The 20,779-nt window shown below is 36.0% G+C and overlaps 3 protein-coding genes across 3 annotated transcripts; 2 read left to right on the top strand and 1 right to left on the bottom strand.

The window, feature by feature from the left end:
- The first annotated feature begins 4,187 nt into the window (after positions 1–4,187).
- LOC135740397 (C-C chemokine receptor type 7-like) lies at positions 4,188–9,880 on the top strand. The gene is made up of 2 exons (XM_065258727.2): positions 4,188–4,406; positions 7,732–9,880. Exon 2 carries the CDS (start codon positions 7,734–7,736, stop codon positions 8,931–8,933), a length of 1,200 nt encoding a protein of 399 aa, XP_065114799.1. The 5' UTR covers positions 4,188–4,406; positions 7,732–7,733; the 3' UTR covers positions 8,934–9,880.
- A 4,753-nt stretch (positions 9,881–14,633) lies between these two features.
- LOC135740395 (C-C chemokine receptor type 7-like) lies at positions 14,634–17,015 on the top strand. Its single transcript, XM_065258725.2, has 2 exons — positions 14,634–15,109; positions 15,216–17,015. The coding sequence occupies exon 2, from the start codon at positions 15,218–15,220 to the stop codon at positions 16,313–16,315; it is 1,098 nt and encodes a 365-aa protein (XP_065114797.1). The 5' UTR covers positions 14,634–15,109; positions 15,216–15,217; the 3' UTR covers positions 16,316–17,015.
- Positions 17,016–18,228: 1,213 nt separating this feature from the next.
- Positions 18,229–20,729, bottom strand: LOC135740392 (voltage-gated potassium channel KCNC1-like). Its single transcript, XM_065258721.2, has 3 exons — positions 20,574–20,729; positions 19,959–20,442; positions 18,229–19,760 (listed from the first exon to the last, which is right to left on the bottom strand). Exons 2-3 carry the CDS (start codon positions 20,412–20,414, stop codon positions 18,960–18,962), a joined length of 1,257 nt encoding a protein of 418 aa, XP_065114793.1. The 5' UTR covers positions 20,415–20,442; positions 20,574–20,729; the 3' UTR covers positions 18,229–18,959.
- Between the last annotated feature and the right edge of the window lie 50 nt (positions 20,730–20,779).

Here is a 20,779-nt window from a genome sequence, read left to right as displayed (position 1 = left end):
AAAACATTAATTCATGATTTAATTGCAAGGAACTATAACATCAAAAAACAAATATAATTTACAGTTTAATTGCATTCACCAGCAGACTCTTCCTCTTGATTTTGTTTACTAAAGCAGTTTTTTCTGCATCCGCTCCCATTCGTGCCATCAGGGGATGTTTAAACCATGCGGCTATATTTACAAGACGACATGATTTGGGTGAGGTTACTCGCTGTTTGCAGTAAATCATGAATTTGAGCACACAAGAGGCTCATGTGCATAAAGCCGTGAGGTTGACACAGTTCGCCCATAAGGCATTTAACAGGGATGTCTATTTATAAAGACATATAGGCTAAAACAAAGCAAAATGTGGGTTGCCAGTAAAAGTGTGATAGACCACCAAAACATAGCCTTAAAAATATACATCGAAAAAAACTTGTGAACACCGTTTAACATGATTAAATTAAGTTTTCCTAAAATAAATTTAACATGAATTAAAGTTAATTTAATTTTAAGAAAACTATTTATGTGGAACCTTTTTTTGTCAGTGTATACATAAATAAATAAAACCAAACACCTTGTTATTACAGTTGACTTATGATAGAATATCAGACATCTCGCAAGTTATTTTGGCCAACAAAAACATAACCAAATTAAATTATTTTGGCTTTACATAAAAAAATTGCCAACCGCTTCCAATCAATTCATTAAAGTAATCTCAACAAAAAATAATTTAGTTCTTTTTCCAAATGAAGTTTAAGTACACTTAACAAACTCTTAGTAGAGTCAACAAACCACAATTTAGTTAATTACACACAAAAAAAAATTTAATTAATGATGACAAAAATGTGAATTATGCCATTTTTTTTAACTCCACCCACTTTAATAAGGATCACCTATTTAATAACTCAATAACACTGAATCAATCAATCAATAATAGTTTGGCTGCTCTATTCAAATCATCATATAAACATTTTAACTACAGCTTACCAAATATATTACAAACACATTTCAAATGAAATGTTCATGCATTCTTTCGTATGTATGTTTGTTTGTTTGTGTTATAAAAATATATCAGACAAGTTCATTGACTCATATTTGACCACTTGTTACTCATGTACCCCTAATCGTGCTACTTTTCTGCAAGAGGGTGCCAGAACAACAATTACCCATAATACACTGCAACATCATCAGCAAGTAAAGCTGACAAGACACACTTTTTGATTGAATGAACTCAATTAAATTAAGTTAAATGTATTTTTTAAGTAATCTCAACATTAAAGAATTCCGTAAAATTGGCAAAAGTGAAAGTTTATATGGGTTACTCATACCAAGATTATCTTAGCTATAGTTAACCTAGATGGTGCAATGATGGCTATTGCTTCCTCGTTATGAGTTAACTAGGTGGTGTACTTTTAATTATCATACTGTGTGTCACACAAAACATCCACAGCATCAACAACTCTTAAAACAAACTCTTTAGACACATAATGCAAAAGATGGAATGTGTGTGTGTGTGTGTGTGTGTGTGTGTGTGTGTGTTTGTGTGTGTGTGTGTGTGTGCGTGCGTGCGTGCGTGCGTGCGTGTGTGTGTGTGTATTAAGAGTGCAAGCAAGCATGTGCATTTATGTGCATCCAAGTGTCTGCATGTGTAAAAATTTAAATTAAGAAGTACCAACAACGCAAAACACAGTGCGATAGTGATGATCTCAAAACACAATCTTCCTATGGCATCTGCTGTCTGAGATAGAAAAGTGTGAAATTGTCACCCACCAAATGTTTTTTTTTTTTTTTGCACACTGGTGGGTAATTCTGCTTATCTGTTAATTTTGCTTAACTTGGCAACCTGTAAGTTGTCAGACATTTAACAAGCAATTCCACAGTGCTTTGTATTATAAAGAATTTGTATTATAAAGCTGTCCAGGTGCTTGTTAAAACTAATACTTCTAGGGGCGGTTTCCCAAACAGGTCTTATAGTCCCAGACTAAAGACTAAAGTAATTTAAAAAAACATCTTGCACTTTACATACATCAGCGCTATTGTTTTGTCTCAAAATGCACATCAGTAATGTTTTTTTGTAAGGTATGTTTGTAAAAAACTTTTTAAATGTCCTAAAATAACCAAGGCCTAGTCCTGGATTAATCTAAACCCTGTAAAGGAGTAACTGTTTTCATCCAGCAACAGACAAAAGTAAAGCAATTAAAAAATCAGCAACACAATGAGCCCAATGCAGCAGCATGAAATTAAAACAACTTGGTTTTGCAAGTCAACTGAATGCACTGTTTTAAGTTTTGACCTGTGAACAGTTGACATAACTTATAAAAACAAGTTGTTGAATTATTGTTTTTTAAGCTACAGTAGCATAAAAACATGTTGATTTGACAAAGATTGCATGTTTTTACAGTGTGCAGTGTTACTTTAATCTCTTACAGTACAATCTGGGTAATGATTTTCTTCTGAGCTTCGCACAGTGCATTGTGGGATTGTCTTAACCGCAAAAGATAAATGTGAAACTACCTTAGATCGCAGCCAAGGCATCTTATGAGTGCACCTCTATGATGTCTTAAAATGCTTTTCATGTACTCACAACAGTAGGTTTTGTTATTGAACACTACAAAAACTTTACAATTCAAAGTTTTCTCAGTTCACCGCATATTTGCGGTTCGCAAGCTTTTTTGGTTAGATACTGGGTGCCTTTCAAGCGAGCACAGAGCAATGAAGGTGAATCAGGTCAAATGTGCATGTGTGTGTGCGCTGAACTGTGTACTACAGCATGCATCAAGTAAACATTGTACCCATCAACGTCCTGCCAACCACAAACCACTCAAAACAAAACAGCAAAACGGTGGGAAACAGAGAGTATGGGTAGAGGGTGAGATAGAGAGAGAGGATGTGCCATCTGAGAATCTTTCGAATTGCACACTTTTTTTTCACTATTCACCTGATCTCAACAAACACATCTGAGACACTAGCTTGTATGATTTAAAAATTAAAAAGAGAAAAACACACATTAATAAGCTAAATCACCACAAAATCAAGATATTTCTTAAAGGTACGATTTTGCACAAACTGACACTGCAATATATTTTTTTCCTTATATGCATTTGCCTTGCTTTTGCACATTCTCCGATGTGACTATAGCGGATGCACACTTTGTGATATTGGTGCACAGACAATATACACTTTTGTGCAACCCTAAGCTTCAAATATCGCTGTGCACCGCGTAGGCCTTGAAGGCCCATCGCTGGGCAAGACCACTGCATTACAGTCGAGCATTTTTTTAATTGTATCTGTAGAATCAATGTCACATGAGATTTTTTTCAATGCTTTACAATGTTCTGCAAAGTATGCAAATTCTCGATACACACTAGCATACAGATGCTGTTTTTGTCCCACACTCATACGCCCGAGTAGAGTCGACCTCAGATTCCTCTGATTAAAACCTACATTTAACCACAATATAACCGTGCATGGTCTCTGCACCAAGGGAAACCAGTATGACTTTCTGTTGAACTCAACCGACCGACCCAGGGATCAGAACCAGTTACACAAACATATTTTGTGATTTCAGTATATAATATATAATAATTAAGTATATATTTACATCTATGTGTGTGTACTTGGTGTAATAATTATGTTTAAATGAAAAAAAACACACACATCCATGTATAACTGTATAATAAAAATATATTTATATATATATGAAGTACTTATAATTATATATAATATAAATTATATTTAAATATAAAAATGTATATACACATGTAAATATTTGTAAAATATATACTACACTTGCATGTGTGTGTATTCATACTTAATTATTTTAAATAGTACCCACGCACATACTGTACGATGCAAACAAAAACTTTTAACCGGCAAACAATTAGTCGTGATTAATCGCTTTGCAGCCTTAGATTTCACACTTAAAATATCTATCACTCACACTTTATAGCTAAATTATATTTAATCTAACAACAAATTGGGTCATTTAATTCAAAGCATTTTTTTATGTTTATCATACAGTATTAGGTTTCTTAATGTGTGTTTTTTTGTTTTAAGATTGAATGTAACACTTTATAAAGATTTCTATCAGAAAACTATAGCGTGATTTCTTAAAATACTAAATTAAACAGCAACACAACTTGCAACATCAAAAAGACACAATATATTAATATATATATGATGATTTTACAAGTTTCTTTGGGTGTTGCCCTTAAACACGCCTTCAAAGATGTTTATCACACTCTTTGTTATCTATATGTTTTGGTGTGAAATGTGGAGCAAACGTCAACCTACAAATAGGGTGACAGGCAGATCAACCTTTAAAAGTGGCACTGGCCCCCAAAGACCAGAGAGCTGCAAACACAACCCACTGAGAACTGAATTACACTGAAGACGCTGCAGAGCTTGAAGACTTGCAGACAGAGGTGAGAAAAAAACAGGCTTTGTCCTGCACACATATTATCTACAGTAACAGGTGCAAACTTATGCATGAAAACAGAAATCAGGTGTTGGTTTAAATGGGTTATTATTTTTGTCATTCCAAACCAAAATGATCTGCAACACATATACGGTACTAGTGGTAATTTGGTGAAATATTCTGAAGTTCTACAAAAAATAAAAAATTAAAAGAATTAACATTTTGATCAAGATCTTTACTTGGTTAACACAGCAAGATTAATTACAGAAATCATGAAACTTTATGACAATTAAAATGTCAAAAACTGATAATTTACGAGAAAAAAACCTGCACTAAATATATGCATCTGAGAAAATTTATTTGAGCTAAATATTAAATCTGTGTTTTAAAAGGCAAAGCATAACACCGCCTGTCCTTTACATGTTAATCATATGGTGCCAACAGTTGCAAGTGTAATTAAATAGTAGTAAATAAACGTCATCGCTTATTTTATTATTATTAATCTGATGTAATGATTTTTGCATTTATTTGCATTAGCGACTACCAACATTTTAATTGCAGTAACAATAATTGTAACTGTTATCGTCCTATCCTTACTAAAGTGCATTTTGTAGGAGTCTGGCAATTCTCACTTACCAAAATCATTTTATGTGTATCTGACACGAAAGATCATTTTTAAATTCTTTTATAAGCATTTATTGCATTCTTAAGAACAAAAAATATAATTTGTCATATTACAGGACCCAAAAATGTACACTAATAAAAGCAAAGTTAAATTACGACTGTATTAAACTTATAATATGTATGTATTTTTAAACTATATTAATATTTAACCTAAAATGTTGATGGTTATTTACATAAGTCAGCCTAAACTCTAAAACGGATGTGAACAACACAATCAGTGTTTAAACGTCTCTGTTTTATTATTGGAACAACACATTTTGCATTAGGCTATACTTTTAACACAACACTTATTTATTTTATCACAAAATCAACACTAAATGACACATAATGTGTTAAAATGACACATGATGTGTTAAAGAGCATAACACAAAAAAAATGTGACATCTTTTTCTAGAGTGCATCACACGCATGCGTTAAACCCTACAGTATGGCATAATAATAACATATTGAGAACTCTAATATGTTTGACCTTTTTCTAATATTAATGAATAAATACATCATTTAATTTACTGTACACACATTTTAAGTATTTGTTAAACAGCTTACTTTTATTTCTGAAGAAGCTGTATCTCCATCTCCGCTTCAACTATCAGATCATCATCGCAATCCTCGCCCTCACCTCAAGATAATCCCCACAGGAGAAGATCATCTCGGACCCCATCTCTCCTCATCCACAGACAGTTGTCTCCACAACTGAGCTTATAACAGACACGCGTGTCTCATACTAGGGTTTTAATACTCTTTTTGCACGCAATGGTGACTGATAACGCGAGTGGGAAGTTAGAACTGTCTGGCTGTGACACGCGATCAGTCGCGGTATGAGTCGCATACGATTTCATCTTACACTTTATTGAAGATATTTCGTGCTTTTATTCGCCGCAAAACACACCTGAAACTAAAGGTGACATTTTTTGGTCACACATCTGTCGAGGGTGTGGGGTGTGTTTCCATAGTTACTGAGTTTGTTATTGCCACTAGATTTTTAGACGTTAATTTATAATCTTTACTTTGAAACTGTCTGTTATGGACTTATACAGCTTTTAAATCTATATAAAAATAATAATTTGTCTGTAAAACGACTGTTTTTAATAATTAAATACAGGCTACATCTCTTCAAACGTTATATTTTATACAACTACTTTCTACTGTTCATAACGGCCTTATATTCAGTCATTCATAACCGTTCACCTAATAACAATGCAATTAACATGTAAAATCAGATTGATTAGTAATTTTATTATTTAAATAATTTATTTTAGTTTTAAGAAATATGCATATCTAAAATAAAAATAAAAGTTTTAAAAACGTCCCGTCTGAGTCATGAGTGTAGAGATATGCAGTGGTCTGTGATGACATCGCACGCACGCATGTTAAAAAAAAACAATAATTGAGTTACAATTATTCATATATTATTTATTTGTTATGAGGCAACAATATAATTGTTTTAACACTATACACCTATAAAACTTTTTTTCTAAAAACTTTAGATTTACCTGACAGGTTAAGAAATTGGACAACTCGCTAGTTATCAAAACCCGCAATAAGAGTGTTGATGTTTTAGTCACCTTGGCCCAGTTGCAACAAAGCCCTTAAAGGGACAGTTCACACAAAAATGAAAATTCTGTCATTATTTACTCAATCTCATGTTGTTACAAATCTGTATGAATTTCTTTTTTCCGATGAACCCAAAAGAAGATATTTTGATAAATGATGGTAAGCACACAGTTGACGCTACCCATTGAATTCCATATTATTTGTTTTTTCCTACTATGGAAGTCAATGATTACGAGCTGTCAATCGATTAATCGTGATTAATCACATACAAAATAAAAGTTTGTTTGCATATTATATGTGTGTGATTATTAAATACATACACACATTCATGTATGTATTTAAGAAACAATTACAGGTAAATATTAGTGCTGGGAAAAGATTAATCGTGATTAATTGCATACAAAAAAAAGTGAATTTTTGCCTAATATGTGTGTCTGTACTGTGTGTAATTATTATGTATATTTAACACACACACATACATATATACATTTCAGAAAATGTATATATATATCCATTGTTAATGTTAATATATTATAGAATATATACAAATATAAATACAAATATAAATAAATATATATACACATGTAAATGTTTCTTAAAAACATACATGAATGTGTGTGTATTTATATATACATAATAAAATGCACTTTTATTTTGTATGCGATAAATCGTGTTTAATCTTTTCCCAGTTTATATTTTATATAAATCTAAAAAAAATTCTTAAATGTATAAATGTATGTGTGTGTATTTATATATACATAATAATTACACAAAGTACAAACACATATAATATGCAAACACAAACATTTATTTTGTATGCGATTAATCGCAATTAATCGTTTGACAGCCCTAGATTACAATAAGCTGTGTGCTTACCAACATTTATCAAAATATTTACTTTTGTGTTCATCAGAAAAAAACTAACTCTTACAGGTTAAGAACAACAAAATTAAAGTCCAATTTGTAGTTGTGTGTAAGGTCTAAAGAAAAAATTGTAATTATGAGTGTATACTTGCATTATATGTTTTAACTTTATCTGACACCTAACCTATAGTTCATTAAAACATATTCTGTTTCTCTTCTTTGTTTTACAGGAATGGCAAACTACAATCAAACCACAGACAATTATGTAACTCCGTTTAATTACGATTATGACTCGACCGACAGCACAACTGAACCTGAAATTGTTGAGCTATGTGAAGCCACCGAAAAGCAAGAGTTGACAATCAGGATTGTCCAGACAACACTCTTCGTCATCGTTTTCCTTATAGGCATAGTTGGAAACGGGCTGGTCATTGCCACCTTCGCGCTGTACCGCCGCCTCCGTTTGCGTTGCATGACCGACATTTTCCTTTTCTACCTCGCTCTGTCTGATATGTTGCTCCTGTTGACTTTGCCACTGCAGACAGGCGAAACCCTGATGGGCAGCTGGGAGTTTGGCGAGGGGCTCTGTAAGCTAAACCGTGGCATGTATGCCATTAACACCTACAGCGGCCTGCTGCTTTTGGCATGCATTAGTGTGGACCGCTATTTGGTGGTGGTTCGCACCAGGGCTGTGCGAAGGGTGAATTCTGGGGTGCTGTGCAACTGCACGCTGTCAGCGATTGGGGTTGCACTCACTTCTATCGTGCTGAGCCTGCCAGACTTGCTCTTCTCGTCTGTAAGCAAAGATATGGGTACGAATAACTCCTTGTGTGACATGACCGTGTGGGAAGATGAAGGAAGTAAATGGAAGCTATGGGCCCAAGTGGCAAAAATTGCAGGGTTTTGTATTCCCTGCGTGGCAATGGTAGTTTGTTACGGTGCAATAGGCCGTGTGTTGGTCCGTGCCGGCGGGAAAGGCTGGCGTAGACAGAGAACTCTTCGTCTGATGGCATTGCTCGTGGTCCTGTTCCTGCTGTTTCAGTTACCGTACACCATTGTGCTTTTAGTCAAAATATTCAATACATCACGAACCTGTGACGAATTTACCAGATTCCAACTTGAGGAAAACATCACGCTGAGCCTAGCCTACGTACGTTGCTGTCTGAATCCTCTGCTGTACGCTCTGGTTGGTGTGAGGTTCAGAAATGACATTGCAAGATTGTTGACGGATACCGGGTGCATGTGCCTGTCACATCTAACACCACCTTATGAGAATGGCAGCTCGGTTACGCCCTCCTCACCTGCTCCGTCCACTGTGACGCACCAGTCCTCCGTCTACCTGGCCGCTAAAACCACACCAGCAAAAGTGGCAAACAACGCCCAAACCTTCATTTTTCCTGAGCCTGTATCTAAAATAAATTCAAGTTATTAGAGACATAACTGCATTTGATAGATTTAAAAGCATATTTTTAAATAGTGTGCAATGTACTGTATATATGCTTCTTGGTAATGTTTCAGTAGTTTTGTATTTTCTTTTTTTTTGTAATACAAAAAAGAAAAAAATAATTATTCTTTTATAATATACTATATTGCTGTACAGAATATACCTCTATGTTGTTCTTATGTGTTTTACAGCTTAACATGCTTGCAAGACACATATTTTTTTCTTTCATTTCTTTTTTTCAAATAAGCACCATATGTCCTTTTTTTTATAAAAATGCAAATAAAAGTAAGTCTAAACTTGAGTAGTCTTGTATATTTAAACAGGAACATCTTATAGTTCACCCAAAAATGAAAATTTGTCATCTACTCACATTTACATTTAGCAGACACTTTTATACAAAGATTAGGAAACAATAAAGCGATATGTCATAGGGAGGCAATGGTACAAAAGGGACTACCAATAAAAGTTTTTGCTATTCCAAAACAATACATGTTAAGAAAAAATAAAGAGTTAGTGTACGTTTTTTGTATTTAAAATACTTTAATTATAATATTTATGTAAAGAAATAGACAAAATTTGTACCACCTACCATCATTACGTTCTCCAAAGCGCATTAGGTCCTCCTCAGCCACACCCAGTAAGATGCCCAAATATTGTTTTTCCCTTACGAAAATTAACCATGTTTTTTTCCAATGTAATAAACAAAAAAAAATTGTAATGGTAGGCATTTCAACTGTTACTAAACTCACCAAATCACAATGATTTCCGAGTCATCGTGATATATATAAGAGGGACTCTCTTCTGCCACTCGCTGAGAGGCTTAAAGCGAGATTCGCGAGGGCACAGTAGGTTATAAATCAAATGACAGACCTTTTGGAGCCAACCGACACTTCCACTACGTGGTTCTGATTTGTTGAGCCGTGTTAAAGCGGGTTGTAAATTACATATACTGTACGCCCTCATCTGACATATACATGCGTTGTCACGGACACGCGTCTGGACGGAACTTAACTTCCTGTCTCTGTTTGTTTAATGGTCTGGTTAGTGGCTAAACTGAACTCTGGAAGAAATAACAAATATTTGGTTTACTAAAGACGAGGGGAGATGGTGATCATGGATCATCACTATGTGAAAGGAGGTTTGGCAGCCGACATTGTATACATATATAGTACACATTTTACACAGTAACGTTAACTCAGTGTAGTTTTTGATATGCTTTATTTATGACCTAAGGTACTTGTTATTTATTTAGCTTGTTATCAGAAATAAATCACTTTAAAAGATACAGAAGTTTACTGGAAGTTAACTTTGTTCAACGAAAGCCGTTTATGTTGTTACTGCTGAAACGGTATATACATAATAAACACCTAGACAGGCCGCAGTATTGAACGTCTGAGTTGCATCTGAGAAATATTTATATTTAATTCAAAATATGTGTTTGTTGCGTCATGTGAACCATGTGCATCAATGTTTTGTCAAAATAAGTGCCTGCTGCACACGGGTCAAACCATGATAAAAAAAGACGCTCACGTTCACAAAATACACGCAAGACACTCCCTTAACAGTAAACTCTGATTATGCATGAGATTATGTGAGTATCTGGCAAACGTGAGCGTCTCTTTTATCATAAACCCTTTAGACGCGTCTGCAGCAGGCACTTATTTTGACGAGACACGTGATGCACATAGGATCACTCGATGTGCAGAACACATATTTTGAAAAAAGGAACAACACACATGACGGACTACATACATGTTGTGACAAACTTCACATCGAGCGCCCTCAAAGAAGAAGTCACCGGCCGCCACTGCATGTTCTTGCCAACCACTTTGTTGAATTGCTTCCAAAGAACTATATTGCTTGGTGGAAGATCATTTTTTCAAATATTATATTTTATCTATAATTTTTTTTACAATTTTAATGCTGTGTGTTTATTTTTTGAAACCTTGCCAGGTAACTGCTAAAAAAACAGATAAAACAACACCACGCCAGATTGGCCTTAGTTTCGTTTAATGGTTTTAAAGATTTATCTAATGGTTAGCTGATCTTTCTGCCACCCCAAGACCAGCTGAAGAATGATCAAAACCTCTGTAAAACTAGCCAGTTGAAACCATGCCAATAAGTGTGTGTGTGCCAACAATAACTGAAATTGACAAAATCTAACAGCAGAGGGCGCTGATGATAAGTTGCATACAGCAGTGCTTCCCAAATCTTTATAAATCCTTCTGTGTACTCTTTACTGTACCCCCCATCTCTTAAAGGGATAGTTCACCCAAAAATGAAAATGCTGTCATCATTTACTCACTCTCATGTTGTTGCAAACCCACATAAACTTCTTTGTTCTGCTGAACACAAAGGACGATATATTGAGAAATGTTTGTAACCAAACGGTTTGTGGACCCCATTTACTTCCATGTTAGGAAAAAATAATACTATGGATGTAAATGGGGTCCACAAATGCTTTGGTTACAAACATTTCTTGAAATATCTTCCTTTGTGTTTATCAGAACAAAGAAATTTATATAAGTTTGTAACAACATAAGGGCGACTAATTGATGACATAATTTTCATTTTTGGGTGAACTATCCCTTTAAGACTCGCTGTTTTGTTCTTTCAAAATTGCGTGAGAGGTTGCGCGTCTTTCTTTACTACGCAATCATGAGACGCGCTTTCTGTGACAGCGAGAATAAGGAATGCGTGATCAGATTTTTCATCTGCACCTCACGTCAATCATGTCATTGTCACAAAGCGATCAGCTGATCGGGACAGAGAAGCACTGTAACCCGGGCTTTTTCAGCTGTCACTCAGCTGCGGAGGGGTTCGTTTACATTGACGACACAAGCAAAGATTAGGAGAAACGTGCAAAAGATAAAAGATGGCTATGTATGCAACTCACTAATCTCAATATGAGTGTATAATAAGTATATCATAATGTTGCTTGCTATGCAGTTACACAGAGCAGTAATAGTATTTTTATGGAGAGATGGTACATAGCCAATTCAATTCTGTTAAACAATCCAAAATAAATCAAAACAGGAAAAAAAATTTGTAGCAAAAATTTAGGCTAATAGCTCATAAATGTATTCAGGAATTGAATTTGTTAGTTTAGTGCAAGGTTTTAGTAGAAAAAGTTTAAGAGAAGGTTAAGAAAAGAGTTAACTACTGTTACAAAATAATGTAAAGAAGTATGTTATTTAGTGGAAAACTTTGCAGTAGTATTTTATTTATTCTTTTTTTATTTTATGTATATTTTATATATTATATTTTAATAAAAAGTGTTTAAAAAGTGTAAACAAATTGTAAAAAAAAGTTTATAGTAATAAACAACCTGCAGTTTAATGTTTGCATTTTCCCCTTACTGTACCGAAAATGAACCGAACCGTGGCTTCAAAACCGAGGTACGCACCGAACCGTGATTTTTGCGTACCGTTACACCCCTATTAAGAAGTGTCCACCTCTGGTATCAACAAGGATTGTGGTTTACATGTCACACGAATCTAGTCAGGGCCAACACACCATCAAATAATTGTTAGTTTAAACACTCAAAGTTTTCAGGTAATATAGCAGGTAACCGGACACATAGGCTACCTACATGCTGATATGAAATACTGTATATGTCTTAGTGACCTTGTTGTTTCTATAAAAATGAATTGTTTTTTATGCAAAAAAAAGGCCTGTATATCTGCATTAAAAACTTTTGAACTAGCTAGCTAGCATAGGTACATTTCCGTCACTTACCTTAGCCTCCATATGTTCGCTGGTGTTTTTATATGACGCATTTCATTCATTGGCCCTGTCCCAATATAAGCACTTCTGCCCTTTAGCACCTCAATGCGCGCTCTCGCTAACGGGTGCAAGACCGTAGGGTGTCCCGATTCTCTAATGGTGCTCTTCAGGGGTGATCATAAGTGCACTTAATGCACCCCTTTCGCAAGTGCGCATCAGACCGCACTTTGCTATGGGCTATTACCCAGAATCCTTGTGGTGTCCTGACATTTCGAACAGCTAACCAATGAGGGAGCAAAACGGTTGCTATGGTCGGACGCCGGCAAAACTCTGAGGGAAAACATTTAAAATGTTTACTTCACAAAGATTTCACGACAGCTTTTAAAAACTTATTTACAGATTAAACTTAAAAACAGAATAATACATAAAAGCTGCTGTGTGACAAGGTGTACAGCTAACAATTAAGGTGACCAGACTGAAGCTGTCCCTGGAAATGTCTCCGTTTTACAGCATGTCCAAAACAACCAGCAAATACACTGAAAAACCCGATCAACATAGCGTTTGTAGTACCAGACCGGAGCAATCATGTAATGATTATTTTCACCAGCAGAGGGGGCCGCGAGCTACGTATTACTTGCGCATGCCACTGATTTAGCGATGAACAATTTACTAGACACCATAGATATGTATAAAGGCTAGATGTCTTACCGCCGAGTCCCTAACGGCATCACCTGGCAGCCATCTTACCACAGGGCGCTCGCTCACTCGTAGCATTGAGTTTAATGGTGCAGGTACTTTTAAATGACCATAACTTGCTCAATTTTCTACCGATTTTCAAACGGTTTGTTTTTTTACAAACGTTATTAACGTGGCTATAATTCTGGATGCTTTAACATGTTTCATGAATTTTTTATTTATTTTTAGTATAGGTATGCAGTGTCATAGGTACATCTTTGACGTTAATAACAAACCAAACCGTTTGAAAATCGGTAAAAAAATAAGCAAGTTATGGTCATTTAAAAGTACCTGCAGCATTAAAACTCAATCCTACGAGTGAGCGAGCACCCTGTGGTAAGATGGCCGCCAAAATGCGGACGTTCCACTCAATTGGCCAGCAGCGCGGACAAGACATCTAGCCTTTATACATATCTATGGGAGACACACGAGAAACCGTCATTATCATCAATCAAGTTATCATAAGATATGAAAACAGTTAAAGTTATGTGGGCTTAAGGTACTAAATACTCATGTTAAATTAAAATAATAAACCAATGAGGTGAACTGATCACAGTATATTACGGAGCATTTTTGTGTAGGCTAAATATGTTTACATTTTGCACTATTCCTTCTGTTCTTCACGTTTACAATGTTATGAAATCAGCTGAAGTAGTACCTTAGAAGTCATTTTTGATGATGGGGTATGTCTCTTTTGTAAAAACCGGGAAAAAATAGATTTTTAGGAATTGTTCAATTAATTGAATTACAAACACTGCAAAAAATGACTTTCTTATTAGTATTTTTCTCTTGTTTTCAGTACAAATATAAACAAATTCTTAAGTCAAGATGCATTTTCTTGATGGGCAAAATGACCTAAGAATATAAGTCTAATTTTTAGACCAAAATATCAAATTTGTGCTTAAACAAGCAAAAAAAATCTACCACTACTTAATTCAAGAATTTTTTTTTTTTGCATGTTTTAAGCACAAATTGACTTAAATGTATTTTTTTGTCTTAAAGCTAGATTTTTCTTAGGGGATTTTGCTTATCAAGAAAATGCATATTGATTTAAGATTTTTTTAGATATTTGTTCTGAAAATAAGACCAAAATACAATCAAGTAAGAAGTCATTTTTGCAGTGAACCCACAACAATAAAAAGAAGAAAACTTTCAAAAAAAAAAAATTTCCCCATTTTTTATTCATAGATAACAACAAATGAGATTTTTATGATATTTTGACCATTTAACTAGGAAATGTCCCCGGTTTTCATTTAAAAAATCTGGTCACCTTAGCTAACAAGCCAAAAAAAACAGAAATAAGTTTTTATAAGCTGTCGACCTCAAAAAACGAGCGTTTAAAGACAACAAAAGTGAAAACAGGCAACTTTTCATACAGTACTCATATTACTAGAACAGCGTTCACTAGGGGGAAACGTAGTCGGCGATCCACTTTTTTCTCCTTAAAGGCTGGGTTTTACGGCTCGACAGCTTATAAAAACTTATTTCTGGGTTTTTTGGCTTGTTAGCTCTACATATTGTCACACAGCAGCTTTTATACATTATTCTGTTTTTGTTATAAACCAGAAATGACAAGGAGGCAGCCTCTCGCAATACAAAGTCAATGGAGGGTTTGGATTGTTTTCCCCCCCGGTGGGCGTGGTTTTCATGCTGCGCTCTGACTTTGTTTACCACCGAAATAACTGTGAAGATGTTATATTAAGGTAAAATAACTGCATAGTGTGTCTTTAACTAAGGGACTTTCTTTCAATTTGACACCTAACCTATAGCTCATTAAAACATATTCTGTTTCTCTTCTATGTTTTACAGGAATGGCAAGCTACGATCTAACCACAGACAATTATGTAACTCCGTTTAATTACGATTATGACTCGACCGACAGCACAATTGAACCTGACATTGTTGAGCTATGTGAAGCCAGCGAAAAGCAAGAGTTGACAATCAGGATTGTCCAAACAACAGTCTTCGTCATCGTTTTCCTTATAGGCATAGTTGGAAACGGGCTGGTCATTGCCACCTCCGCGCTGTACCGCCGTCTTCGTTGCATGACCGACATTTTCCTTTTCTACCTCGCTCTGTCTGATATGTTGCTCCTGTTGACTTTGCCACTGCAGACAGGCGAAACTCTGATGGGCAGCTGGGAGTTTGGCGAGGGGCTCTGTAAGCTAAACCATGGCATGGATGCCATTAACACCTACAGCGGCCTGCTGCTTTTGGCATGCATTAGTGTGGACCGCTATTTGGTGGTGGTTCGCACCAGGGCCGTGCGAAGGGTGAATTCTGGGGTGCTGTCTGCGATTGGGGTTGCACTCACTTCTATCGTGCTGAGCCTGCCGGACTTGCTCTTCTCATCTGTAAGCAAAGATATGGGTACGAATAACTCCTTGTGTGACATGACCGTGTGGGAAGATGAAGGAAGTAAATGGAAGCTATGGGCCCAAGTGGCAAAAATTGCAGGGATTTGTATTCCCTGCGTGGCAATGGTAGTTTGTTACGGTGCAATAGGCCGTGTGTTGGTCCGTGCCGGCGGGCAAGGCTGGCGTAGACAGAGAACTCTTCGCCTGATGGCATTGCTCGTGGCACTGTTCCTGCTGTTTCCGTTACCGTACACCATTGTGCTTTTAGTCAAAATATTCAAGACATCACTAACCTGTGACGAATTTACCACATTCCAACTTGAGGAAAACATCACGCTGAGCCTAGCCTACGTACGTTGCTGTCTGAATCCTCTGCTTTACGCTCTGGTTGGTGTGAGGTTCAGAAATGACATTGCAAGATTGTTGACGGATACCGGGTGCATGTGCCTGTCACATCTAACACCACCTTATGAGAATGGCAGCTCGGTTACGCCCTCCTCACCTGCTCCGTCCACTGTAACGCACCAGTCCTCCGTCTACCTGGCTGCTTAAACCACACCTGCAAAACTGGCAAATACCACCCAAACCTAAATTTTTCCTGAGCCTGTATCTAAAATAAATTCATTATTATTCATTATTAGAGACATAACTGCATTTGATAGATTTAAAAGCATATTTTTATTTTTAAAGAGTGTGCCATGTATGCTTCTTGGTAATGTTTCGGTAGTTTTGTAATATTTTTTTTCTTCCTATTTTTAGTATAATGACAAAAAATGTTTTGGTACAAAAATAATAAAAAAAACAAATAATTATTTTATAAAATACTTTCTTGCTGTACAGAATATATCTCACTGTTGTTATTTTGTATTTTACAGCTTAACATGCTTGCAAGACATGCATTTTTTTCTTTCTTTAATTTCCTTTATTTTCAAATAAGCACCAAGTTTTTTTATAGAAAAATGCAAATAAAAGTCAGTCTGAACTTAAGTAGTCTTGTATATTTGAACAGGAACATCTTAAAGGGATAGTTCACCCAAAAATGAATATTCTGTCATCTACTCACATTTACATGTAGGCATTTAGTAGATGCTTTTATCCAAAGCGACTAACAAAGATTAGAAAACAATAAAGCGATATGTTATAGGGAGGCAATATACAAAAGGGACTTATACCAAGTTTTCACTATTCCAACACAATACTTGTTGAGAGAAGAAGAAAGAGTTAGTATGATTTTTTTGTCTTATTCTTCTTCTAGAAGAGATAGAAATACGGTCAATATCTATGTCAAATATTTTTTGGAAGAAATGGGTTTTTAATTGGGTCTTGAATATTGCCACTCATTAAATGTTGTTGGTATGAATGTCTTAGTTCTGGTGAACACAAAGGAAGATATTTTGAGTAATGTTTGTAATCAAACCATTCATGAGCCCCATTCACTTCCATAGTATTATTTTTTCTTACTATAGAAGTGAATGGGGCTCATAATTTGGTTAAATTCCTCAAAATTTCCTCTTTCATGTTCAGCAGAACACAGAAATTTATACAGGTTTGTAACAACATGAGAGAAAGAAATTGATAACTGAATATTTACTTTTGGGTGAACTATCCCTTTAACAGTGAAGAACATCAAACCTTAAAAATTGAAGCACTCTTTTGTTCCTCTCTTCACCTTCTGCTCAAAGCTGTGTGGGAAAATGTTAAACAATACATTTTACTGATATAACTCCACTCAAAACAGTTTAATTATAATATTTAAGTAAAAAAATAGACAATGTTTGTACCACCTACCATCATTACGTTCTACAAAGTGCATTAGGTCCTCCTCAGCCACACCCAGTAACTAGATGGCCAAATCCCTTTACCCTTTCTTTAACCATGGTTTTGCCAATTTAATACACCAATAAATATTTTTCAATTGTTAAACTCACCCAATCACAATGATTTACGAACAAGTCATCATTATTATGAGAGTGCAAACTCTCTTCTGCCACTCGCTGAGAGGCTTAAAGTAAGATTCATGAGGGCACAGTATATAGATCATAGACCTTCTGGAGTCTAATGCATACTTTCGCTGCGTGGTTATGATTTGTTGTGTGTGTTTTTTTAAACCTTGCCAGGTAACTCTGCTGAAAAAACAGCTGAAACAACACTATGCCAGATTGGCCTTAGTTTTGTTGAATGGTTTTAAAGATGGTTTATCTAATGGGTTAGCTGATCTTTCTGCCAACCCAAGACCAGCTGAAGAATGACCAAAACCCCTGTAAAACTAGCCAGCTGAAACCATGCCAATATGTGTGTGTGTGCCAAAAATTACTGAAATTGACCAAATCTAACAGCAGAGGGCGCTGATGATGAGTTGTATACAGCAGTGCTCCCCAAATCTTTACAAATCCTTCTGTGTACTCTCTGTACTGTACCCCCCTCTCTTCAGACTCGCAAATAAATACTAGTGTCACACAAAGGAATATAGCATATGTTTTATGTAGCATATTAATATGATCATATAACACATTTTGTATTTATAACCATCCTTATATGAAAAGGTTTCACAAAATTATAGATTTCTTTAAAGAGCACCTATTGATTCAGGTTTTTATATTTTCTTTGGTGTGTATTAGTACATGTTATCGTCTCCAACGTAAATCTCTTTTCTTGGACGACAACAAACACACGAAATGTAGGCAACAGTTTACTTCCTGGGATTGTTGACGTAGACAAGACAGACATTATCATAATTCCTCACAGCCTATAAGTTAGCATTGCATTGTGAGCGAATCCTTCAAACATGGTAAAGAGCGTCATCAGATGTATTCAGGCCAATTACAACATACAGATTAGCTGGCCAATCAGAGACAAAGAGCTTTTCAAATCCATGCGTTTCAGAAAGAAAGTGAAATCTGGAGCTACAAAAATGTACGGTATGTGAAAAATAATGTTTTTTTTAAAACATAAACCACGCAACACATCGTATTATACCAAATACATAGCGTTTTTAGCAATGAAATAGGTGCACTTTAATAAAATGAAAAATGCTTCCATATATGTTCTATATTCTATATGTTGAAGTTTAGTATGGTTATATATATTTATACAAACAGCACACACTCATGTTTGGTTAGGACTTAAAATTTGACCCAAAACACAACTTATATCAAACTGTACATTTCCCTGATATGTTTAGATACCCAACTCTGCTCTAAGCGGAGATCCTGGAATACGAAGGGTCAACATTTAACTTCTTCATTTTGGGTATTGGAGTCTTTGCCTTGACCAATGAATAGAACATGATGAAGTTATTGACGATGATTGGCACTGGTAGGACAATGATGAAAACCCCAACCGTTGCGCATAGAGCCGCAACAAACCAACCCGGAACACTAATGGGTACCATGTCTCCGTAACCCACTGTGGTCAGTGTCACCACAGCCCACCAAAAGCTGGATGGGATGTCATGAAAGTGAGACTCATCTACATATAGTTCTGTGTAATATATCATTGTACCGAAGATGACGGTGCAGCAAAACATGGTCACTGGAACAGCGCAGAGGGCCGGCGCGCTGGCATGCAGCGTGTGGATGAGGACTCTCACGCCATACACGTGCTGCATCAGTTTGAAGACACGCAATAAACGTATGCATCGCATTACATGGAGGAAACCCAACACTTTGACACAGAGTTCCCCCGAACACAATTGAAAGAATATCGGGAAGAGGGCCAGCAGGTCCACGATGTTCAGAAGATTCATGAAGAAGCGACATTTGCTCGGGCAACAGACGACACGTATCAGGAACTCGAAGACGAACCATATCGAACACACTATCTCGATAGCACCAAAAACTCTGGATTTTTTTCTAGAATGAATCATTTCTTCTGTCCAGCTCGTGTTGTGTGCCAAAGTTTGATTGTGTAGGTACACAGGATTAATGTGTTCCTTGGTGTTAAGAGAGAACGCAATAATGGAGAGCAGGATGAAGAGTAGAGATGTAACAGCGATGACCTGTCAGAAAACAAAAACAACTTTGGTCTATCTAATATTTCACATTAACGCATTTGGCAGAAACTTTTATCCAATGTGACTTACATTACAGTGCATTTAAGGTAAACATGATGTTCCCCATGACCTTTGACATTTAAAAGTATGTGTTATACTTTTTATTGCTTTGGCAAAACCCACAAACCAACACTGTTGCAATACCTTAGCAGCGACAGATGAAAGTGGGTCATCAAACAGCGCCCATAACATCGAGTTATTGGGTTTGTTTCTTTGGTCCATCACCGAAGGGTCGATCTTAGCCAAGCTTTCCATTGCATCTCTATGTTTTCGAAACGCAACCCAACAGCAGGGCTCAACATCTGCAACGCTGATACCCCAGAAATCAAACTCTTCCTCCAGCAGAACCCCACACAGGTTGGTGGGACAGTGCAGCTTTCCGCTTCTGTAGTAGTGAAGGATATGGGTGAATATTTCGGGGTGACGATCAAAACAGACTTCTTTAGGAGGCGTCTCGGTGTCGACCAACTTGGCGAGCCGTGACCCTGGAACGGTCATTAGGGTGCTTTTGTACGTCTCATGTATGACCCCAACGACAATTAGCACAATTTTATCACTGATGTCCTTTGATGGACCCTTTGAGAAATCTGCAGAACTCATAGTGGCGGATCGAGAGCTTGCGTGCTTTCTGAGGTCAAATGAAAGATTTATCATTAGGAAGTGCTAATAAAAAATATAGTTCTTGTTTTTGTATTAGTTAATCACAAGAAAAATTTAAATATTGCTATCAGCATTAAATGAATCACAAGTTGATCTTACCTTTTTTCGTGGGAGTGGAATTTTTTAAGTGATATTCTTGAAGGAGAAAAGTTAAAAGTTTTCCTACACGTTTAGCTTTGTTGGATAGCTTGTGTCTTGCTGTTGTGAAACACTAAGACTTTCTAACACAGACTTTATACTGCTTTGCATTCCAACCCGCATTATTCTCAGGGGTGAAAAAAGATATTAATTTCCCAAAAATGTGT

The sequence above is a fragment of the Paramisgurnus dabryanus genome, chromosome 22, assembly GCF_030506205.2.
Source record: "Paramisgurnus dabryanus chromosome 22, PD_genome_1.1, whole genome shotgun sequence".
NCBI classification, from domain to species: domain Eukaryota; kingdom Metazoa; phylum Chordata; class Actinopteri; order Cypriniformes; family Cobitidae; genus Paramisgurnus; species Paramisgurnus dabryanus.
This window is presented reverse-complemented; position numbering and strand designations above follow the sequence as displayed.